The sequence below is a fragment of the Setaria viridis genome, chromosome 7, assembly GCF_005286985.2.
Source record: "Setaria viridis chromosome 7, Setaria_viridis_v4.0, whole genome shotgun sequence".
Lineage (NCBI taxonomy): Eukaryota > Viridiplantae > Streptophyta > Magnoliopsida > Poales > Poaceae > Setaria > Setaria viridis.
The window spans coordinates 18,997,596-19,020,935 of NC_048269.2; the positions used below are offsets into that span (position 1 = coordinate 18,997,596).

Consider the following 23,340-nt stretch of genomic DNA (forward strand, 5'->3'; position numbering starts at 1 on the left):
AGAAATTTACTAGTGAGAGTGTGCTCTTGCTGACCTTTTGTGCTCCATAATGTCAGAAGTCTTTTATACTTGTTAACATGGACGTAAAAACAGTGTTTCAGAAAACTTCTCTCCTCTCTGTAATCAACTCATCCTATCTTCTCTATCATTTAGTAGGTATTTATAGTAAGGATATCATGGTCATTTTCTCTTGGTGTTCACCTTGTTAATCCTTATGGCCATGTTAGGCAAGAATGCAGGCAAGACAGAAATGTCCAGATGCATTCATGTAATTGTGCATGTAGATTTCTCTTAAGCTTTCCAGTTGAGCAATCTGGATGAACCACTGATCGGTACCCATATCTTTTGTTCAGTTTTTCTTTCTTTTCCTGGTTTACTTTTATCACTTTTTATTGAATAAATGTTATGTCTCCTGCAGAGTAACTTAAGATAGATAGATCTAAGACTCCAAAGCATAAAGTGATGGGTCAAGATAAGCTTAATTATGGATAGCCTGGAACAATCATATGACTTACACGTAGATGTCTACAACTTCACACTGAAGATGCATTAGCGCAGTGGTTCAACCAAGGAGTCCTTGTGGCAAGCAATTGTCATGCATATCTGAAATTGGAACCACTGTTACATTTTTCACATTCTACAGAGTTCATATGATAGTTTTGCTCTTTGCAGGTAAGCATAATTAGAAATTAAGAATATTACATCTGAACTAGTAAGAGGCTGTATGTTTGTCAGAGAATTTCAGTGACAACCATGGGTTCGAATTGAAATAAAAAGGGACTAACCAGGTGATTTTGTATTAAGAAGGAAATACCCACCCAAATTTTTCGCGAAGTTGACTCAAAATTGGGTGGTGAATGGTCAGCATATATCGTGTAAACCTGCACCTCTGGCGACTGAGCAAATCTTGATTCCTGGAAATCATTGGTTCCTCCACCATGATATTGGCTTCTCATCGAAGCAACCACAGCCATTAAGTCGACATTCTTTTTTTATGAAACAGAGGGGTTGCCCATTATATGTTAATATTAAAAAAGAGGAGAAGACACAAATAAAAAGAAGAAGCACAAAAAGAAAAACAGAAAGAGTCCACATGTCTAATTTTGTATGCCACAGAAGTCATGTTACTTCTCATTATCGGCAAATCCATATTTAGGAAAAGGTCCTTCCTTCAAATTATTTTAATGGAGTGCCCTGATTATGTTTAACCGTATTACTTAATCAGTCCTTTCCATACTACACTGATCAACAAGGTGTCAGCACGTAGTTGACTTGGCTACCAGCTGAGCTTGTGGATGTCGGCACCATATGAAAGAAACATGCAGTTTGTGGAGGAAGCAACACTCCTGGTTTACATAATGCTTCATAGATAACTTGTTTAACTTATTTTTTGTGCCAAGATTGCTTTTTGTCGACTAACCACTCATTCAAAGGGTGCTTTACCCAGTAGGATTGCTGTTGATAGCCCAAGCAGTTCTAAGCTGACAAATCATCCTCCAATTAGCGAGTATGCTATGGTTCACATAAAGTGGTGGGGATCATAACAGAGCAACTAGGAATAAACATAGTGCGCAAAGAATATGTAACTGCTCCATTTCCTTTGCATTTAAGCTTAGATGAATCCTTTTTCTTTTTTTAATATTAGGTGCTGTTCTTATCTTTCTTGTAGCTACATCTATGTGTTAAATAATGTTACTGTTGTCTGTATATTTTATTCCAAAATTGCTGTGTTTTCTCCTGGATGCCGAAACAGTGTAGTTTACACATGAATCAAGTAAATGATTAGCTCATCCAGCATGTTATTTCCTGCAGTTAGGAGTCATGTTTATATAAAATGAAGATAAATTGTACCGAATTTATGGCATGGTAGGTATTTATGTCTCTCTCACTTACTAGTTCAATAAGTATGGCTGTATGTTATAAAGAGAAAGGCACTGAAAATGTGAAAACTTCTTTGCTACCACATCATTCACTTTGCAGGTGTTGTGAGTACGACCCTAACATGTGTTTTGCATGGACCAGTGCCTGACTCAGTTCCTGTGAAGTCATGAACCCACTAATGAAGGTCAAATAGCTGATTGCAGCCAGGATTTTTCACAGCCGCACATAATGACCCTATAGCTGGCTAGAAGCCTAAAATATTTTACAGCTGACTAGCATAACCTTAGAGCTGGTTTGAAGAGGATGTAACTGATAGCTTCACAAATTGGTCAGTATATATTTATCCTGTTCCAATCGCCATGCTTCTTTCCTTGAACCAGACAAACGTGAGTTCCCTTTTATGCAAATTCTAATCTCCACGCTTTGCATATGTACTTCTTATACAGTATTATCAGGCAGACAAGAGATGGTGCTGCATGTGGCCCTCTGATTCCTAGAGAAACCCACTGAGATGCAGCCCACTTGCCACAAGCAAAGAAGCTTCCAATTGCGCACCTTCCAACCTTTACCAAATGCTTTTTGTCTCAATTGGCTGGCAGAGACGAAAGGGGCAAGGGCGAAAGAGGCAGCGTATCGTAGCATATAAAATAATTCAGTAACCAAATTATTGCAGTCTCTAAAGAGCCTATAAATACTTCAGCACATACCCAGCTTATGATTCTACCTGAGGCAGACTGGAAAGAAGAACAAACCTACGCAACTAGATAGAGCTACAGATTTGCACTTGCAGGGTTCTGAAGAAAGCTGGGTTTGTGCCCAAGAAGGACATGGAGTACCCAAGGAGGACATTACTGCACACTCCATTCTCTGGGCATCCCTCTGGTTCGAGCCAGCCACTTGATGGAGCCGCGCCCACGGACGGTGGTGCTCCTGGAAGCAACTTCGACGCAAACGTCGTCATGATCCTGGCTGTTCTTCTCTGCGCACTGATCTGCGCGCTCGGGCTCAATTCAATAGTCCGGTGCGCGCTGCGGTGCTCGAGCCGGACGGTGGTTGATCCTGTGCCGAACCCAGTGACACGTTTGGCTCAGAGTGGGCTGAAGAGGAAGGCCCTACGAGCCATGCCGATCCTGGTCTACTCAGCTGGGCTGAAGCTCAATGCTGCCAACCCGATGTGCGCGATCTGCCTCTCCGACTTTGAGGCTGGAGAGCATGTCAGGGTCCTCTCCAAGTGCAACCATGGGTTCCATGTCAGGTGCATCGACCGATGGCTCTTGGCGCGGTCGACGTGCCCGACATGCCGGCAGTCCCTGTTTGGAGCTCCACAGAAGGCCTCTGGCTGCTCTGAGGCGAGCAGGGTCGAGCCTGCGCCTTCCCGCTCTGTCCTCGTGCCGCTCAGACCTGAAGGTTTGGTCACTCCTTATGATTTTTAGAGTCGTCAGTTGCTTCTTTGTTGTTACATGAAGGATAAGAGGTTGAGAAGAGTAGAAACAAAAAATTGTGATCATTAGAATATTGCCAATCTGGCTTGTACATTGTTGCTGGAGAAAAAGAAAACTGTACAGATTTCCTCAGTTTTCTATTTGCCGTGTTGGTGCCAAATTGTTGCTGGAGAATGTGCCTTGGAAAATGCCAGGTGCTATGGGCCTTTTGTGAATCACATTTCAATGTGAATTTGGAAAATGAAGTAAAGGGGAGAGGCATGATTGGCCGGATTAATCATATGCTTGTGCTGAGTGCGGCACCACCATCTTGGTGATTGGAGATCGAAGCTTTTTGCAGTTTTGCTGCTAAGGTTCAGGGTTCAGTGGGAACCAGCATATTCTACAGCCATTATTGAGAGATCAGGGGGCTGTGCAATCTGCTGCAATGCCTTGCAGTATGTTGTGTGTGCCCCCAGAATTGAGAGGTTGGTGGGCCCACACCCAACTAAACCTGGTACACATTGGCTAGCTAGCTATTTGCCTGTTTCCCTTTGTGCGTGATGTGCTGCCAACAGGAGACCGGGATTGGCCAGTGATAGAAGCCCAGGTGACGTGTCAAGCTGCCATTGCACGATGCCCATGTGGTTTTCTCGTCTGTTTGCTCTAAAGAAAGGCTAGAGGTAGTGAGTGCCTTCCGGGAGAATCAGCTGGTTGGCTGTGTGTGCGATGAGAAACGAGAAGTGCATTGGCTTGTGCTCGCTGAAAAGGAGGGCTGCCTGGATGCCCACTCAAAGAAAGATACGCTATTCACTTCAGAGCTGATACGGCTCTTTTGGCCCGGCATATCATTGGAGTGCTTGTGTGCTTTTGGGATCAAGAATATTGTAATAGTGCTACTACTACTCTTTTTTTTTTGAAAAAGGGCAAAATAAAATTTCTGAAGCCATTAAATTAGGAAAATATTTGGGAGACGATACGACGCAACTCCTAAAGCAGGTGGTCATCTGAAAAGAGTAACAAAAACTCTTTTTAATTCGAGGTGTAAATCGTATCGTCTGGAAAGGCAAAATGAATCGGTAATCTGGGCTTCATCAACGAGCAAAGTTACATAGATGACACTCGATCCGTGCGGGTAAATGTTTCCACAGGACTGAACGTTTAGATACTAATTAGAAATATTAAATATAGGTTAATTATAAAATCAATTGCATAAATAAAGGTTAATTTGTGAGACGAATCTATTAAGTCTAATTAGTTCATGATTTGACTATGTGTTGCTATAGTAAATATGTACTAATTATGAATTAATTAGACTTAATAGATTCATCTCGAGAATTAACCATAGTTTATGCAATTAGTTTTATAATTAGTTCACGTTTATTCCTTCTGATCGGTATCCAAATATCTGATACGACTCGAACGAAAAATTGGTCTATAGAGGAAAAAAGAACTGTGGTAGAAGCAGAACACGCCTGCTCTGCTGGGATCCAAATCCAATCACCAAACGATGTTTCCGCGTGCATTTTTCTCATGGAACTCGAAAGGCATCATCCCCGAAAAGGAGCTTATACCGCTAGATTTTGAGGACGCCCATCAATGGATGGGTCATGCCATGTCACGTCACGCGGGAGGATAAGCTGATCGGTAGGTAAGTGGGAGTTCAGCTGATAGAGTTCTATCATGGCAGGCACAAAAGATGACTGATTTCACGTTCACCGCCCCATGATTCTCGTTTTCGAAGTGGTCGGTCGAACGACAGATGAAGCCGGCTGTTCCAAACCACAAAAATACAGCCGGCTGTAACAAAGTCATTACCTTTTTAATTTTTTTTAGAGAACATTACCTTTTTAATAATAATGAAAGCTTCGAGAATGGGCCTGCGACGCGCGGACGTCCGACCGACCGGCGGCGGCGGCCTCCTCCGTCCCGCTGTTGGTTGGGCCGGGCCTGTGGACGGCGATCTCGCTCGGCTCGCGAAGCTACGGAGAAAGAGGACGAGACCACCTTGTGGGCCCAACGATCCACTCCGTAGACACCTCAGCCAATGGCGTCGCAGTATCACCCCCACGCGGATCGGCACCACCAAGCGGCGCCACCTCCACCGTCCATTCCATCGGACGGCTGAAACCAACTCACCCACCCAGCCTTCCCTCCCCCGCCTCCCCCCAAAAATTTCAAGATCCCGCCTTCACCGCTGGCTTCAAATACCCCGCCCCGGAGCCGCCGCAACAGCTCGCATTCGCATTCCAATCCACCAAATCCTCCCCACCTCAACCTGCTAGCGCCGCCGATCCGCCGCTCCGCTCCGATGGCCCGCACCAAGCAGACGGCCCGCAAGTCCACCGGCGGCAAGGCGCCGAGGAAGCAGCTGGCCACCAAGGCCGCCCGCAAGTCGGCGCCGGCCACCGGCGGCGTGAAGAAGCCCCACCGCTTCCGCCCCGGCACCGTCGCGCTCCGGGAGATACGCAAGTACCAGAAGAGCACGGAGCTGCTGATCCGCAAGCTCCCCTTCCAGCGCCTCGTCCGCGAGATCGCGCAGGACTTCAAGACGGACCTGCGGTTCCAGTCCTCGGCCGTGGCGGCGCTGCAGGAGGCCGCGGAGGCGTACCTCGTGGGGCTGTTCGAGGACACCAACCTCTGCGCGATCCACGCCAAGCGCGTCACCATCATGCCCAAGGACATCCAGCTCGCCCGCCGCATCAGGGGCGAGAGGGCTTGAGCGCGCGTGATGCTGCGTCTTCGTTGTAGTGCTAGAACTAGATGGGTGGTTCGTTTCTTGCCGTGCTATCTTGTAGTAATGTTCTGAATGTGTTGGTCTCACTTCAATGAAATTTCTGAATGGCTCTGTTCTTGTGAGATATGCTGTCCGTTCCATGCCATCTGTTGTGATTAAAGTGTTGAGTTGCTGGAAAGAATAGATCTGGTGTAGTCGGTTTTAGAAATATGGGCCTGCAGAATTGATTTTGTGTCAAAAATGCTGTTGCATATCCCCCGTTTTGCTCTAAAGGCTAGAGCTGGTGCCCTCAGTTGCAAAATCAATGGCCTTAACTTTGCTCTTCATTCTCATGAACTGCACATGAAAACAGTATGATAACATTGGCTTGTGAAAACGAAATGATGGGGCAGACATCTCACCATGACGTTTTAGGCATTAATCTCAATTTACTAAATAGTGCCACTACTATTTGAAGGCCTGATTCATCCACCAGCAGAAATCTGGCAAACTACATTGTGGTACCATTCAGGTTAGGATGAGGTAATCTCTACAGGTAGCACATCATAGAAATTTCTAAAGATTAAAAATGAACTAGTGAAACAGTGTTTTCTCGGCTGAAATAGTTGAGAGATGAGAGGTAGTGACATGAAAAAAAAAATCTGTTGCAGTTGCACTTGTAAAAATTGCGATTTTATGTTTCAGACAGTCTCTTAACCGTGACATATATCTTCATTGTTTGGCTAAGGAAAAACAATGACTAGGATTCCATTTACTCCCCTATTTTGATCTAAACGCTCGATAAAATTCTGTGCACGTGGTGCCAAGCTATGTAGAAGCATTTCCCTAAAGCGAAAATTATGTTTAAACTTTAAAGTGGCACTCTCAATCATGTTTCCGTGTTACATTTTTCTCAAGCAACTCAAAGGACAATATGTCAATATCCCGCAAGGAGCTGTGAGAAGAGCAGGTACCTACCTATCTAAAGGAAGAGGAGTCAGTTCACACAAAAAGATCAGATGATCAGCAGGTAAGTGGAGGTTGTTATATCATGGCAGGCATCCAGGTGACTGATGTAACATCCTCCATCACCATCAAGTCATGTAACTGGATGAGGGGATTTATTTCTTGCCGTGCTATCTTGTAGTAGTGTTCTGGATGAGTTGGCCTCACCGCAAATGAAACATGATTGCTGATTTCTGAACGGCTCTGTTCTTGTGAGATTTGCTCTCTGTTGCCCGCATAATTGATTGTGTAAAAAATGCTAATGCACATGAGATTCTTTTCTTCTGTTTGCTCCAAAGTTCAAAAGCTGGAGCTAGCGGCTAGTGCCTTTGCAGTTGCAGAATCAGCTAGCTTAACTGTGTTACTCCAGTCTCATGAGTTGCCTGCCAAAATGGTAAGAATAAGAGCAGTGGCTTGTGGTCTCTGAAAACGAAAACTCCCTAGACCCTGGATACCCAGATATGATTGTTTTCTATGATATATGGGCAGGCCTCTCACTGTGATAGTGTTTATGTATTAATCGGACTTTAGTAATAGTGATACAACTACTTGAAGGTCAATATGCTATCTCCACTTCCATAAATCTGGTAACTACATTGCTGCTCCAATCATTGTCAGTTTTGCTGCTCTCTATGGTCTACACAAGTACCACTTCAGAGAAGTTTCTAAAGACAACAATTGACCTCAAGAAGTAGCGTTTCTTTTAGGACTGAGAAATATACTTGAGAGTTGGGAAGTAGCATGACACAGAAAACCAAGCGCAGTTGCAGTTGTAATCGGCGATTTTCATACATCTAAATTTGTTTTATGAAACTCGGTGCAGGTGGTGCCGAACGATCTAGAACAATGTCCCCAGAAGCAGATGGCTCCCGTTGCAATCCGATTCCAATCACGTTTCCGTGTTGCATTTTTCTCAAGCAACTCAAATTCTACATCGGGGCTGTGTGGAGCTGGTACCTAACTAAAGGAAGTGGCGGTCAGTTCATACAGAAAAAGATTAGCTGATGATAAGCAGGTGAGTGGAGGCTGTTATATCATGGCCGGTATAGACGATTGATGTAACATTCTTCTCCATCAGGTGGTTAACTTATCTTGTTCTCTGAATTAGTGGTTGATCTCTGTTTCCAACACGAGCAGGCTGGCCGTCACCGCCCTTCCGGCCATTTCCAACTTCCAAGCCTGCGCGGCCCGTTCGTACGGTGCTCGCCGAGCCCAGCTCGCTGGCCGCGGCCGAAACCACAAGGTGGGGCCATCGATCCACGCCGCAGCCGCCTCAGCCAATGGCGTCGCAACGTCCCACCACGCGGATCGCCACTACCAGCAGCGCCACCCTCACCGTCCCCTCCATCCAACGGCCAGAATCACTTCCCCCGCCCGCGCCTCCCAAAAATTTCGCGACCCTGCCTTCCCCACCCTTTCCACAGCTACAAATACCTCACCTCTAATCCCAAATCCACACACCGCCGATTCGCGCTCCGGTTTCCAGTCCCCCAAATCCTCCAATCTCCCCGCGCCGCCGTGTAATCCCAGCCTCCTCGCCCCGCTCCGATGGCCCGCACCAAGCAGACGGCGCGCAAGTCCACAGGCGGCAAGGCTCCCCGCAAGCAGCTGGCCACCAAGGCCGCCCGCAAGTCGGCCCCGGCGACCGGCGGCGTGAAGAAGCCCCACAGGTTCCGCCCCGGCACCGTCGCGCTCCGTGAGATCCGCAAGTACCAGAAGAGCACGGAGCTCCTGATCCGGAAGCTGCCGTTCCAGCGGCTGGTGCGCGAGATCGCGCAGGACTTCAAGACCGACCTCCGGTTCCAGTCCTCGGCGGTGGCGGCGCTGCAGGAGGCCGCTGAGGCGTACCTGGTGGGTCTGTTCGAGGACACCAACCTGTGCGCCATCCACGCCAAGCGCGTCACGATCATGCCCAAAGACATCCAGCTCGCCCGCCGCATCAGGGGCGAGAGGGCCTGAGCGATGCTCGTCGTCAGTGTTCTTTCGATTTGTTGGTCTGTAGTGCTAGCCTGCTCTGCTAGAACAGGGTTGGGAATCTTGTAATGCTCTGGATGTTGGCCTCGCCTCAGTGGAATATGATCCGTGTCTCCTGAATCCTTTTGTACTTGCAACATTTGCTGTCTGATCTGTTCTCAAGCATGCAATGTGAAGGAAGCAACTCGCTGCTGTTGATTTCAGCGTATGATTTTTGCTTGCAGTTTAGGGGTGATGGAGCCATCTTGCCGTAGCGTTCCAATGGTGCACGGTACAGAATAAGCTTCCAACACGCACATTGATCTACTGAATTGATCTTCATTCCTGACTGAAAATGGCTCCTGTATGTTGCCTGTAATAGCCCTGTTAGAAATTTCTAACAATAACTTACTAAGATATGATTGGCACAAGCAGCGATGGCGTGCGGTTACACAAGAAGGATGCGGTTGGCAGTATAAGACTTGCAGTGTGGTGTTTGCAGAGTGATAGGAACAGAGACCCATCAATTTCAGTGGTGAACGTTATGGAAGGAGAAAGGAGCGTGGAATCGAGTTTGGATTTTAACACATTTGATCTAAGCACTGCTATCACCATTCAAGCTCATCACTCCAAGTTTGTAGCTCCACCTGTAGTGTCGGTCCTATCTGCTCCACGGTAAAACCACAGAGAAAAATTCTGCTTACTAAACAAGTTTCTAATTCTGTTTCCATCTTAGAGTAGCCTCAGTAACCATGGTAACATTTTGCTTATGATTGGATCTGGATGGGAGACATAAAAAGAAAATGAGGGTTCTGAATTCTGCACCCTACCAGTCTGTATATCTTGATAATCACTATTTAGTATGAGATGTTACGTGAAGTGTCAAGAAGCCATAAACATGCAGTTAGTCCACTTGAAATGATCTTTGAAGTTTGGCATAACACTTGCCATTTATTTGTTCGTGGATGAATATCTAGGATTTGTTTGGATAGAGTTGAACAATCTTTCTAATCCAAGAATGATGGGCAATTCTCTCTCTTAGTTTATCTTTCTCTCTGCCTACAAAATGTCCTGTGTTCTCTCTGAAGACCAACATGAAACCTTTTCAGGTTGGCACAATTGATGGTCTACTGCCCTTTACCTCATGCACTTGCACGCTTCTTGCGCTGCTCAACCCAAGGTAAGGAATTCTTCAAGATGGATTTATGCTTTACTGATTACTATTTTAGCTGCTGTTACTACTCTGTTTAAAGAACCAAAACTTTTAGCTGTCAATGTTTAGAGTAGCCTAGCTTCTACATTCTACTGACCGGTGTGTGCGTTGTTCTACCTTGTTGATCTGTTTTCTTCAATTATTTTTTGTGAAAATGGTACGTGCTACTTGTAAAGTTGCTAGCAATCCTTGTATCGGCAAGTTTGAGTAGATGTAAATTTTGAATCCTCCAGGTGTTTTTCACTCTTCTGTGCGGAGTCAAGTGGTGAGTCCATGCATGCTGGTTGCTTAATTCCACTTCTGACTGAACTAACTTGGCCCAAATCAGAAATAGTATTCACACATGTAAATTCCTAAATCAGCTTTTGGTTTAAAAGAAGCAAAATACCCAAATCATCTTACAGAATCTCCTTGTTATCAATGACCGAAATTTTCTTCTTCTTCTTCTTCTTCTTCTTCTTCTTCTTTGCTAGCATTACAGAATGCTTGCATATGCATTCTGGCACTTAGTGCAGGCTGAATGAGATCTCCTCGAGATAGCTGCAGGCCTGCAAGTAACCTTGCCATGGGAGGCATGTCCAGTTCAACCAGGCCCTCCAGGATCTGAACCACCTAACCAATTGTTGCACGATCAAACTCATTGTCCTGAATGTATCAGCAAGCAACCTTGCAAGCTCTTTCGACCTCCTCAAAGATGGCATCACCGTTTAGGCTGTGATCCAGTAAGCTCATAACATCTCCCTTAATAAACTTACGTTCAACTTGGACCGGAAATAAGAAACATCATCACTGCTTCAGTATTCTTCATGTGATTTCATTTTCCCGGACATGATCTCCAGTAGCACCATACCATAGTTTCAGGGTGACGGGCATCCTGCTGATCCATTCAGGCGCAATATACCCAATAGTTCCTCTGATTGTGGCCATTACCCTGCTGAAGTCCGCGATCTTTGGACTGAATGATTTATCAAGAAGTATGTTCTGTGGGCTGTGGCTTGACGTCGCAGTGTATGATGCAGTCCGGGCAACCCTCGTGCAAGCAAGCCAACCCCCGAGCAACTCCAAGAGCTATCTGATATCTAATTCTCCAATTCAGGGTTGCAGCATTCCTCTGGAACAAATGGACGTCAAGGGAAAGATTGGGCATGTGTTCATAGACAAGCAGCCTATTGTCTCCCTCTCAGAAAAAAATGGGATTGTTTTGACTAGATTGTTGTGATGGATGATTCCAATTGAGTTCACTTCAGCCCTGAATTGCTTCTCTACTTGAGCCTTTTGAGTTTTGACAGATAATATAGCAGTTGACTCATTTAACAGCCCTTCGAATACAGAACCAAATCTGCCAGCCCCAAGCTTCACTGAAGATCCTTTGTCGCTCTCTGGAAATCGCTGTGCCTGAATGCGACAAGGCTGCCATCACCATGGATGCTCTTTAAGGTGTGGGAACTTTCCTTCTGTTCCTCATGGCCATTAGCAGAATGACGAACACCAGGACCCAAAGCAGACAGGCTTGCAGCGATGGCACCTCCGATGACCACTCTTCTACTGCTCTTCCTTGCCTGAAACTCTCTAGCAGCAAGGTGAAGGTGAAGAATTTCTCTATTCTATTCTATCAGTGGCATCAGTAAACTGCTATTGTTTCACATCGAACAACTCACCATTTACCGAATGAATATGCGGTGCGACAGCAGTTTCTCAGACAAACCTGTGCACTTTCTGTGTCAGCTGTGAAATGTGCCTTTGGGGATTACTATACGGCAATCTCGTGACTGGCACGGCGTAGAACTTGTCCTTGATGCCGGCCACACTACCAGTGTCACTGCAACGCTATCTCGCCATTGATTGGCCACAGCGATGAACATAATTGTGCGAGACAGGCGGTCGAACAGGACCTGCAACGAACGTGAAGGCAAGAATTCGCTCGCCTGACAAGACAAGGCCAGGCAAAGCAGCAAAACAACCTAACGGCCCCCAAGTTGCTGCTGCTCTTGAGCTCCTGATTTTTTTTTCTTTACACACCCTTCACTTGTCCCCTGAATACCTTGCGGGATGTAGTTTGTGTTTGGATATGATGGTTTGATCCAAATATCTAGGATTTCCAAAGTTCACGACATTTATTTATGGAAAAGTTGAAATTTCTTGGGAATTTTTTTGGGAGTAATTAGCGGAACTCACTTGGAGAATGCAGTGGCAGACTGGCAGTAAAGATGTTGTTTTAGACATGTCAGCTGGTACATGTTTGTTCTGTAGTGAAGATGAGCCTGACCCAACACCTAAATTCTGAACGTGTGAATAATGGCTCGTGATTGGCTTTGATTTGTAATCCCTCCCGTTCCTCCAGACCTCCACTACTCACGGCTGGGAACATTCAAATGGCTTCTCCCTTGGCGTGAGGGCACGCGATCGGCTACAAGTCTACTAGTATGCGCGTGACCGCAGCCGCATGCCACTTGCTAGACTAGAACACAGGCGGCCACTATTACACTAGGCCGTGCACACGGGGCGGCGGCGCGCCGGAAAGGAAGGTCGGAGAAAGGTAGCGCCGGCGCCGCGTGACCACCATATTCCTTGCAATCCACGTGCTTCAATTGGGTCATGTGTTTCCCGGGAGACCGAAAGTAGTATTGCAAGAATTTGCAGTATACTATACGTCTATACTACAGTACTGGTTTACTAGCCATCCCTTCCAAATATGGCACGCTGACAAATACTCACTGCTCCAAACACATATTATTTTTAGATTTAACATTTAACATAAGTCGAACTTTTCAAGCTAATGCATCCGTTTCAAAATATAGCTATATTTAGATTTGTCATAAATCAAATATTTTTTTACCTTTGACTAATAATATCTCTAAAATAATTAGTTTAAAATAAAAAATTACTTTTACATTGACGGTCTTTATGAATTTCCTATTATTCATAGTTAATGTTAAGAATGTTTGATTTAGAAAAACATAAACGTAGCTATATTATAAGACACAGAGAGTACCAAGCTTTTAGGAAAAAACACAACATTCACATCATCAAATTAGTTCAGTTAAATCCACCCTAAAATATATTTTGATTGCATTTATTTAGTATTATATATATTAATATATTTTTATAAATTAGAGAAATTTGACCGAGAATGGAGTAGTTTGGTTACATCGTGCTACAAGAAACAAAAGAAATACTATTCCTCCATTCTACAATGTTATTTTCTATAACAATCAGCCAAGTGGCTGATGAACACAATAGGAGAAGAAAACAACGGAGTATCTAAAGTCATGGTCACAATGCGGCACTGGGTCTATCTTATCTTACTATTACTAACTGGAGGTTCCTTTTAAAGCCTCCAGGTGATGCCACCTAGGATCCTAGGTGGACACTAAGAGAGAAATCCTAAAAATTCTCACAAAAAATCAAAACATCTAGCCATCAATTGGTAGGCTCAAATCATCATAGCCATTGGATCTATTATGTTTTTGAAAAATTACCCACCTATGCTATTATGAAAATAGCCTAAAGTAACCCCCTAAATCTATATCTAAATTACCCACCTCTGCCATTATATAAATAAATTAAAGCAACCCCCTAATCTTTATCAAAATTACCCACTTATGCCATTATAAACAATATTTGAAATAACCCCCTAATTTGCAACTAAATTTCCCACCACTAATACTTAAAATAACTTAAAGTAACCCCTTAAAATTGCATCTATATTGCCCACATATGCCATTATTAAAAATAACATGAGGTAACCCTACATTTGAATCCAAATCACATTAATTAAAAATTTACAGTAATATATGATTCTAAATCGTCTATTTTTTTTACATTATTGGTATATGATATAATAATTAAGGTATATACACAAGATATTTGCCACCATTTATAAAGATATAGAGGAAGTGATGAGAATATAGATTTCTATGTTAAAATTATAGCGCAAACTTAGGATCCATTAAACAAATTCAAGCGCATACATGCGATGCAAAGTGAAAAGTTAAAAATTATAATCATAGTTATTGGTAAGTTACCCACCACTATCATTATTAAAATATTCAAAAATAAACTCTAAACCTATATCTAAATAACGGAGCTCAGCCATTATAAAAAATAATCTAAAGTAACCACATAATCTTCATCCAATTTACTCATACATACACCTTTCGTTTTCATTTATAAGGCGCACATGCATATTAATATTTAAACTTTGCAATATTTAACCAATAATTTAACTATTAATTTTTTTATAATGTAAATTTTATATGGTTGGATTCGTAATCAAATATACTCTAATGATCATAAGTTTATTACCGTAAACAATATAATATAAGATAAATGAATGATTAAAGAATTATTTGAAAGACCGTGCCAAGTCATACCATGCCTTATACACATAGATGGTTAAAATGTCATTCTAAATTTGTATCTAAGTGACCCACATCTGTTGTTATAAAAAAATATCCTAAAGTAAATACCTAAATCTTAATCTAATTATCTTCATGTGCATCGTTTCTCTTTCAAAAGTAAACTAATATATGATTCTAAATTATCTATTTATGTCATTGTTAATATAGAAATACTAAGTTTAAAGTATATAAGCATGATGAGTGATCATGTAGACCATTTATACATATATGTGAGGAATTGATGAAAATATTGATTTTTATGCTAAACCCAATGTATGGAGGTGTGATAGAAATGAAAAAGGTGTGAATTTGGATGAAAAAGTGTGTAGAGTAATTACTAATTAAAAATTAATCACAACTGGATAAATATAAGTATACATCTATATTAGTATTAAGTTGAAGTACTGAAAAAATGAGAGAGTAGTAGGTAAACAACTTTGATTATTAGCTAGAAGTTTAATTTCTAAATATTTTTTAAATATTATAGCTTCTAAAAATATTAGCCTGTGTGGGAGCATGGTTGGTGGACTAGTTAAAACCCTAACCACGGAGAGGGCATCGTTTACACATTTGGATGAAACAACGAATTCGTCCCGACTCTTGGTGGAGTCTAGAAGATCACGACTGATCCTCAAAGATAATCAATGGAAAAAATAGCACCCGTACGCAACTATTATGGTAGGGACACACCTTTCTTCCTCCTAGCAGCAAGCTCTACTACGCAATCGACATGCGTCTCCTCATCCTGCTGGTACTAGCACTACATCTCTCCAGCCACCACACTCCCGCAATCTCTGCAGCCAGAAGCACGGAGGCACTCTTCCCCGGCCAGTCCCTCGCCACCGGCGACAAGCTCGTCTCCGGCAACGGCAAGTTCGCGCTCGGCTTCTTCCAGCTCGCCGGCGCCGGCAGCACCACTGATAGCCGCTGGTATCTTGGCATATGGTTCAATAAGATCCCCAATTTCACTCCCGTGTGGGTAGCATACAGGGAGGAGCCATTGACGGACCCAAGCTCATCCGAGCTCCCCTTCTCCGATGACGGCAACCTCGTCCTGTTCGACAGGGCCACCAACTCCACCATCTGGTCCAGCCAAGCCAACGCGACGGCGACAACCAACGCCACCGTGCTCGTGCTCCTGGACACCGGGAACCTCGTCCTGCGCCGGCGCTCGGCCGCCGCCAACGCGTCGTCATCCGGCGCGCTGTGGCAGAGCTTCGATCACCCGACGGACACCCTCCTCCCCGACGCGACGATCGGGCTCGACAGGGTCACCGGCCGCACCCGCCGCCTCGTCTCGAGGAAGAACATGTTCGACCAGTCCCCGGGCGCGTACTCCATGGAGCTCGGCCTCGCCGGCGTCGTCCGGCTGCTGTGGAACTCGTCCGTGCCGTACTGGTCCAGCGGGGACTGGGACGAGCGGTACCAGTACTTCAGCTCGGTGCCGGGGATGACGGTGCGCCACCTGTTCGAATTCACCTTCGTCGACGACGGCCGGGAGGTGTCCTTCGCGTACCACCTGCGCGATGAGGCCGACACCGTGTACAGCTTCCTCGACGTGTCCGGGCAGAGGAAGGTCCTCCTCTGGCATGAGAGTTCGCAGGAATGGTGGACAATCTACCCGCACCCGGAGCTCCAGTGCGACGTGCACGCCGCCTGCGGACCCTTCGCGGTCTGCACCGACGGCGCGACCTCGCCGTGCAGCTGCATGAGGGGATTCTCCGTGGCGGCGCCTGATGACTGGGAGCTCGGTGACAGAACGGCCGGGTGCAAGAGGGACATTCCCCTGGATTGCGGTGGCAGCGGCAGTAGTGTCGCCGGACTGGCAGACAGGTTCTACGCCGTGGCAGCCGTGAGCTTGCCGTATGATCGACGGAGCGTTGGAGGACACGTCGCAAGCGCAGCTGAATGCGAGCAGGCTTGTCTGAGCACCTGCTCTTGTTCTGCTTATTCCTTCGGTAGCAGCGGTTGCAATGTGTGGCATGGTGAGCTGTTTAATGTGAAGCACCTGCAGTTTGCTGTTGCTGATGCCGCCGCTGATGACGGCGAAGTTCTTTACCTTCGCCTCGCTGCGAAGGAGTTTCAGACAAGGAAGAAGAACAGGGGGATGGTCATTGGAGGCGCCATCGCAACTGGTATTGCCGCTTTGAGTCTCGTAGCGCTCATCTTGCTCCTGATGGCGATTGCAAGAAGGAACAGAAGGAATTTTCACACGTTGAACAGTTTACACGGTGACAGTGGGCTGATCGCGTTCAGATACAGAGATCTCCAGAGAGCGACTAGGGATTTTTCAGACAAGATTGGAGCCGGGGGGTTCGGTTCCGTGTTCAAGGGATCGTTAGACAATTCCACGACCATCGCCGTCAAGAGGCTCAACGGCTCCTACCGAGTGGAGAAGCAGTTCAGGGCGGAGGTGAGCTCCATCGGCATCCTCCAGCACACAAACCTGGTCAGGATGGCCGGCTTCTGCTGCGAGCGCGGCAGGAGGCTGCTGGTCTACGAGCACATGCCCAACCTCTCCCTCGACGTCCACCTCTTCCGGAGCGACGCCGCCGCCGCCGCCCTGAGCTGGAGCACCAGGTACCGGATCGCGGTCGGCGTCGCGCGGGGCCTGGCGTACCTGCACGAGAGCTGCCGGGACTGCGTCATCCACTGCGACGTCAAGCCGCAGAACATACTCCTCGACGGATCGTTCGGGCCGAAGATCGCCGACTTCGGGATGGCGAAGCTCATGGCGAGGGATTTGAGCCGGGTGCTGACCACGGCCAGGGGAACCGTCGGGTACCTCGCGCCGGAGTGGATCGGCGGGATGGCCGTCACGCCCAAGGTCGACGTGTACGCCTACGGGATGGTGCTGCTGGAGATCGTGTCCGGGAGGATGAACTCGCAGGAGGAGTGCGGCGGCGGCGGCGGTGGGGACGACGACGACGATGTTGTCTACTTCCCGGTCCTGGCCGCGCGAAAGCTTCTGGAGGGGGATGTGATGAGCCTCGTGGATCGAAGGCTGCGCGGCGACGCCGTCGTCGAGGAGGTGGAGAGGGCGTGCAAGGTGGCCTGCTGGTGCATTCAGGACAGCGAAGTTGATCGGCCGACGATGGGGAAGGTGGTCCAGATTCTCGAAGGTCTGGTTGAGGTCGAGATGCCTCCGGTGCCGAGGTTGCTCACGGCTATCGCAGGGAGATCCCATTCGGCCTGCACGTAGCCGTCTTCGTTGTCCAAGCGCGCGCGATCGTAATGGTAGCCAAAATGTAAAAAAGGTTCATGTACTCATGCTACATTTCAAAATGCAAGTTATTATTTTAGTTTTGTCCTTAGTTAATTTTTTAAAAACTTTAATCAAGTAGTTGAAAATGTTGATGTGGAGAGGCTACAAGCTGAGTCGATTCTTAGAAATTGAGTTTATTTGTTGTACACATATATTGACGATCAAAATTGTCAAAAACTAGAGAATTCAAAAATTCTTTTACAGTACACAATACTATCCTATACTGGTGTTCAAAAATGACTAGTAAAAAAAACATCCGATGGTTAAAATTAATTATATACTACTAAAATCTTACTAGTGGTATGGTAGTATATGTGAGTAGTACATGTGGTACAAGGGTATTGTGGAAAAAATATAAATGGCATACACATAATATATTTTTCTTATTCTTTGAGATGGTAATATATTTCTCATCATCTGATAAGATTACAATGACCCTAGTAATAATTACTATATTACTCTTTTTCTATACTATATACCACTGAGTGGTAGTATTGTGTACCGTGAAAGAGCTCGAATTCAGTGACCTGGATAGCTTGTGTTCCACTTTGCCATCCGTCCGTCCACATGTTTTGAAATGGTACTTGTGTTTCACTTTCACCAAGCTTAAATTCATGATGAGTCCTGGGAGGGGGGGAATTATGCCAGATACTCTTATAGTTGTGGATAAATTTTGAATGTTAGAAATGCTCACTCCTCACAAGAGTTCATTGTCAAGTAAAATTTACTTTCCTCACAAAAACATACTTATTTCAGCAAAAAAATTACATATTGTTTAATAATGGTGGGCTTCCAGCAACAGCTTGGAGTATTTTTGGGAGTGGAGGAACATCGACCTCACGTAGACCGTCTAAAAACTGAACAACCTCACCCATTGCCGGTCGATCAGAGTCCTTATCTTGGATGCACCAACAAGCAATTTTGCAAACTCGTTCAACCTCTTCCAAACTGAAATCTCCACACAACTTAGGATCTACCAAAACCTGCACATCGCCCTTGAGAAGATTATTTGCGACTTGCAGAGGAAAATAAACATCATTGTCAGCACAACTAGTGCATTGTTCGGATGTGTTTCTCCTTCCTGATATAATTTCCAACAACACCATCCCATAGCTATAAACATCAATTTTTGTTGTAATAGCCACTCCACTAAGCCATTCAGGTGCAAGATAACCTATAGTTCCTCTCATCGTTGTCAAGGCTCGGCTAGAATCCCTTTGCATGAACTTTGCCATTCCAAAGTCTGCAATTTTAGGAGTGAATGATGCATCAAGAAGTATGTTTTGTGGTTTAATATCACAGTGTATGATACATTCCCGGCAGCTCTCATGCAAGTATGCCAGTCCTCTAGCAACTCCTAGGGCCACTTGGTACCTAGTTTTCCAATTCAGAAATGTAACACTTCTCTGAAATAGATGAACATCAAGAGAATGATATGGCAAGTACTCGTAAACTAGCAATCTCTTATTTCCCTCACAACAGAAACCAATCAGTTTCACCAAATTAACATGGTGGATGATTCCGATTGAGCTCACTTCAGCCCTGAATTGTTTCTCTCCTTGACGAAAACCGTCAAGCATTTTCACTGCTATGGCAGTTGAGTCAGCTAAAAAACCCTTGTAAACAGAGCCAAAACCACCGCTCCCTAGCTTGATTGAGAAACTTTTAGTTGCATGTTTCAAGTCTATGTATCTAAATGCAACAATCCCATTGCCACCCTGAACACCGTTAAATTTGCGAAAATACTGGATTTTTCGGTTCCTCCAAATTATCAGTAGCAGGACAAGTCCAAACAAAGCCACAGTTGCACTGGTAACAACCCAAACTAACATTTCCCTTCTATGGTTTTCCCAACTATTCAACTCTTTTGCAGCAAGGCGAACCTTTAGGAATTCCACCTTAGTACTAGTAAGGTCACTATACTGCTGCTGTTTGACATTAAGCAGTTCATCATGCCAGACGTAGCAGCCATAGTCGCCAAAGGAGTACGCAGTGCAGGAGCAATTACTTAAGCAAGCTTGTGCACACTCACCTTCACTAGCAATAACTGTTGTGCTCTGAGCATTCTGGGGCAATCTGAAGCATGGTATGTTGTAGAATCCATCTCTTGAGCCCGTTGCCTTGTTGTTACTGCAATAATCTAATGGCTTATTTCTTATACACCCACCTGTTCGATCTCCTAGCTCCCAATCCTTAAGTGACTTGATGGAGAAGCCCTTCATACAGTTGCAAGAGGGGATTACGTTATCATTGCAAATTGTGTAAGGTCCACAAATTGCATAGACATCACATTGAGATTTTGGTTGGACAGCAGAAGTAACCCAATCCTGTAACTGCTCGTACCAGACATACGCCTTCAACTGACCAGAGACTTCCAACGAAAGATGCATGACCATTGTCACGTCCTGAAAGGGAGTTGTCAAATACACCTCTCTGCTGTTGTTCACAAATTCAGAATAAGCACCCATGTCCGGTATCGAGTTGAAGAACCGGCCGTTCCAGACTCCACTGGACCAATATGTTACGCCAGAGTTTAGCTCTACAAGGATGAACTGAGCAGCACCTGTGGGGTCGAGCTCCAACGAGTACGCTCCAGGAGCCTGGTCGACCCAGTTCTTCCTTGAAACAAGACGGCGGTTCAGACCAGTGACCTTGTCCCGACCGAGCTTTGCGCCGGGGAGAAGACTATTTGTAGGGTGGTCGAAGCTTTGCCATAGGACATCTGTGAGGTCCAAAGATTTCTGTAGGATGAGGTTCCCGCCGTCTGACAGCGTTGCTACCGTGTTGTTGGTTGTGACGTTGACTTGGGTGGTCCAGATGATGGATTTGGAGACATGGTTAAGGACGACAAGGTTGCCATCTAAGGAGATTGTGAGCACTGCCGTCGTCAGATCAGCAATCGGAGCATCCTCGTTTGCGACCCACACCGTAGTCATGGTGGGGACTCTGTTGATCCATATGCCTAAATACCAGTAGTTGGAGGTGTTGCCAGAAGACTCACTGCCGATTTTGAAGAAGCCGAGCGCGTACTTGCCGTTGCTGGAGACGATCACGTCGCTGCCACCGAGGGTTTCGCCGGGGGAGATGGTGTCCCTTGCAGAAGCAGCGTGTAGCGGGGAGAAGATGAGCACAAAGAGCAGTAGGACGAGAAGCATGGCTATGAATCAGCGTAAGATTGGAGTGTTAGCGCAGGGACAGGGAGTATCTGCAAAGTCGAGCACCTCCTCTTGACGACGTTGGAAAGTGCGAGTCGATGCACGGCGCAGCCACAGAAGTCATCGAGTTGGACAGAGTGATGTGGACGTGGATTTCCTATGATCAGCCGGCTGTGTTGAAGATTGCCAAAACATGCAGGTTTTGGTCTGCCACGACGACCGCGGGTGAGGTGGCTTTCGTTGAAATCTCAGCGAATGGTGGGTGAAACAACCAGCACAGTCTGCGCCGGATAAGAAGACTGCTTCTTTCTTCTTTAGTTTTTTTTGCGAATAGACTGTTTCTTTCCTTGGAAGTTGCTACTAAACAGCCGGCTATTTTTTAGTTACGATTTCAGTCAAATTTTCAACAAATAGCATTGTGACACGTCAGCGTTTTCATTTGTGTAGAGAACAACAACTGAAAACCAGCTGAAAACAACAGAGAAATCAGTAAAAAAATAGCTCAGGAAAAGGAAGGAAGAAAAAGTGATTGGAAAAAAAAATACACTTGCAATCAGTGAAATGAGACTCCGACTGAAAAGATAGGAAAACTGACTGAAAGCTAGCTGTGGTAATTGCAGTCTGTTAACTTAGCTGAAAGTGACTGAAAGGTGGTAGCCGACAGCCGACAGAGAAGAATATTTCAACCGCAATCCGGGTATTTTAACTGTCTACGATTAATAAAGCTTCTCTTATAAAAAAAAGTATGTCCCGAGACACTTGGAATTAGTCAACTGGTGAAATTAGCATAACCACTGCTATCTTTTCTTCTCACTGGAGCTAAACTTGTATCTAATCATGGCTTACGTTGAATCCATTCAAATTTGTGAACCATAGTAAGGGGTGATACAACTTTACATGTATGCTGATAATGGAACAATAATGTTCAACTTCATCTTCAACCAGCAACAAATTGTTTTAAGCATGAATTCGCAATGGTTATCCGTAGAGCGAAAATCAAATACTTCCCCTCTATCTTGGGGGGTGGGGGGTTCTGATTGATTCTTGCCAAAATAATCGAGCAGACCCCCAAACGGCGCGATTCTCGCCAGATTCCACGGGAATCGAATTTTACCATAGCAAAGAATGCACTATTGCATTGCACTGAGGAATCGGATCTCTGATCGCTTTAGGGAAAATCCTGTTGATTCCTGCAACAGGTTTACAAAACTACCCCTCAAGTTGGGATGAAACTACCCGCCCTTTGCCACCTGATAAATATCGCTTCTAGGTTCGGATTCCACCTCCCCGACTCCAGTCGCACCAGGAACACCATCGCCTCCGCACCCCTCCCCTCCGCGTGACCGCACCCCGCGTCCACGCTGTAGCCAAGCCCTCCGCACCTCGTCTGTCCATTTGAGCACGGCTGCTGGGACGGCGCTCGCCGAATCCCGAGTCGACGGGTTTGGATCGAGCCATCGCCGAGTGACCCTGCCGTTCCTCCGCTCCTCGGCCCCTCCCCAACCCCCCGCGCGTGGCTCACCTTGGTAGGCAGAGAGCAGCCCTGAGGTGCGAATTCGCCTCCAGGAAGATGACGCTTCTGCAAATCCACCAGCTTGAAGAAACCAAGTGATTCATTTTTGCTTGATGCGATTTTCCTCATCGTTTTGTGATTGGATGATCGTTTTGTTCAAAATTGTGAATGGTTTAATTTTTAAATTGTGGATTCGAATGAATCACTTAGTGCCTGTTCAAGTAGATTTGATGCCATGCTGTAACGAATCATTTTTGTTCTACGAATGACTTTTGTTCGGTTATAGTTCTAAATGATTCAGTTTTTAGATTTTATTAATATTGTAAAAAGTGATCTATCATAAAAAAAATTAACACCAGAATGCAAAAAATTAGCGAAAATAGTGAGTTATCCACTTATTCGGCAACCAAAAAACCATTAAAATCTCTAGGGGTATACAAGTGAATACACGTTCAAGACAAACATCTTGCTTCTCCAGTCAGCGATTCTTGAGAAAGCGGATTCTTATAACAGCAGCTTCTTACAAAATCGATTCCTAGACAAGCTGAATCAAACAGAGCCTTAGGTTGCCAGCTCTATATTAGACCATGCAGGATTCTGTACTGTTAACCATGCTCACAGGTGGGTCTGATATAATAAAAATTGTGTTGAAAAATGTGAAGAGCCTAATTACTGTATGCATAGTCTATAACGTTTGTCTCCAAATGACATGGCTTGTCTAGAAGACAAGCTTATGTATTAACCATGCTTTTAGGCAGCAAGCAGCATCCTTTTCGAATTTCCACACAGCTGGGCAGGGGCAGCAGAGCAGAGAGAAC

At 45.4% G+C, this 23,340-nt stretch overlaps 5 protein-coding genes across 5 annotated transcripts; 4 read left to right on the top strand and 1 right to left on the bottom strand.

Annotated features, from left to right (window-relative positions):
• Positions 1 to 2,544: 2,544 nt before the first annotated feature.
• Positions 2,545 to 3,603, top strand: LOC117863063 (RING-H2 finger protein ATL72). Its single transcript, XM_034746645.2, has one exon. The coding sequence runs from the start codon at positions 2,709 to 2,711 to the stop codon at positions 3,312 to 3,314; it is 606 nt and encodes a 201-aa protein (XP_034602536.1). The 5' UTR covers positions 2,545 to 2,708; the 3' UTR covers positions 3,315 to 3,603.
• A 1,924-nt stretch (positions 3,604 to 5,527) lies between these two features.
• Positions 5,528 to 6,161, top strand: LOC140223397 (histone H3.2). The gene has a single exon (XM_072295218.1). The coding sequence runs from the start codon at positions 5,614 to 5,616 to the stop codon at positions 6,022 to 6,024; it is 411 nt and encodes a 136-aa protein (XP_072151319.1). The 5' UTR covers positions 5,528 to 5,613; the 3' UTR covers positions 6,025 to 6,161.
• A 2,302-nt stretch (positions 6,162 to 8,463) lies between these two features.
• LOC117864699 (histone H3.2) lies at positions 8,464 to 9,117 on the top strand. Its single transcript, XM_034748811.2, has one exon. It carries the CDS (start codon positions 8,572 to 8,574, stop codon positions 8,980 to 8,982), a length of 411 nt encoding a protein of 136 aa, XP_034604702.2. The 5' UTR covers positions 8,464 to 8,571; the 3' UTR covers positions 8,983 to 9,117.
• Positions 9,118 to 15,147: 6,030 nt separating this feature from the next.
• LOC117864292 (G-type lectin S-receptor-like serine/threonine-protein kinase At2g19130) lies at positions 15,148 to 17,891 on the top strand. The gene has a single exon (XM_034748338.2). It carries the CDS (start codon positions 15,320 to 15,322, stop codon positions 17,789 to 17,791), a length of 2,472 nt encoding a protein of 823 aa, XP_034604229.1. The 5' UTR covers positions 15,148 to 15,319; the 3' UTR covers positions 17,792 to 17,891.
• Positions 17,892 to 18,564: 673 nt separating this feature from the next.
• On the bottom strand, positions 18,565 to 21,286 carry LOC117863304 (G-type lectin S-receptor-like serine/threonine-protein kinase At2g19130). The gene has a single exon (XM_034746963.2). The coding sequence runs from the start codon at positions 21,007 to 21,009 to the stop codon at positions 18,619 to 18,621; it is 2,391 nt and encodes a 796-aa protein (XP_034602854.1). The 5' UTR covers positions 21,010 to 21,286; the 3' UTR covers positions 18,565 to 18,618.
• Positions 21,287 to 23,340: the final 2,054 nt, after the last annotated feature.

Bases quoted from the DNA above. Each gene is read 5' to 3' on its own strand.
- LOC117863304 (XM_034746963.2), bottom strand. From the start codon at position 21,009: ATGCTTCTCGTCCTACTGCTCTTTGTGCTCATCTTCTCCCCGCTACAC.
- LOC117863063 (XM_034746645.2), top strand. From the start codon at position 2,709: ATGGAGTACCCAAGGAGGACATTACTGCACACTCCATTCTCTGGGCAT.
- LOC140223397 (XM_072295218.1), top strand. From the start codon at position 5,614: ATGGCCCGCACCAAGCAGACGGCCCGCAAGTCCACCGGCGGCAAGGCG.
- LOC117864292 (XM_034748338.2), top strand. From the start codon at position 15,320: ATGCGTCTCCTCATCCTGCTGGTACTAGCACTACATCTCTCCAGCCAC.
- LOC117864699 (XM_034748811.2), top strand. From the start codon at position 8,572: ATGGCCCGCACCAAGCAGACGGCGCGCAAGTCCACAGGCGGCAAGGCT.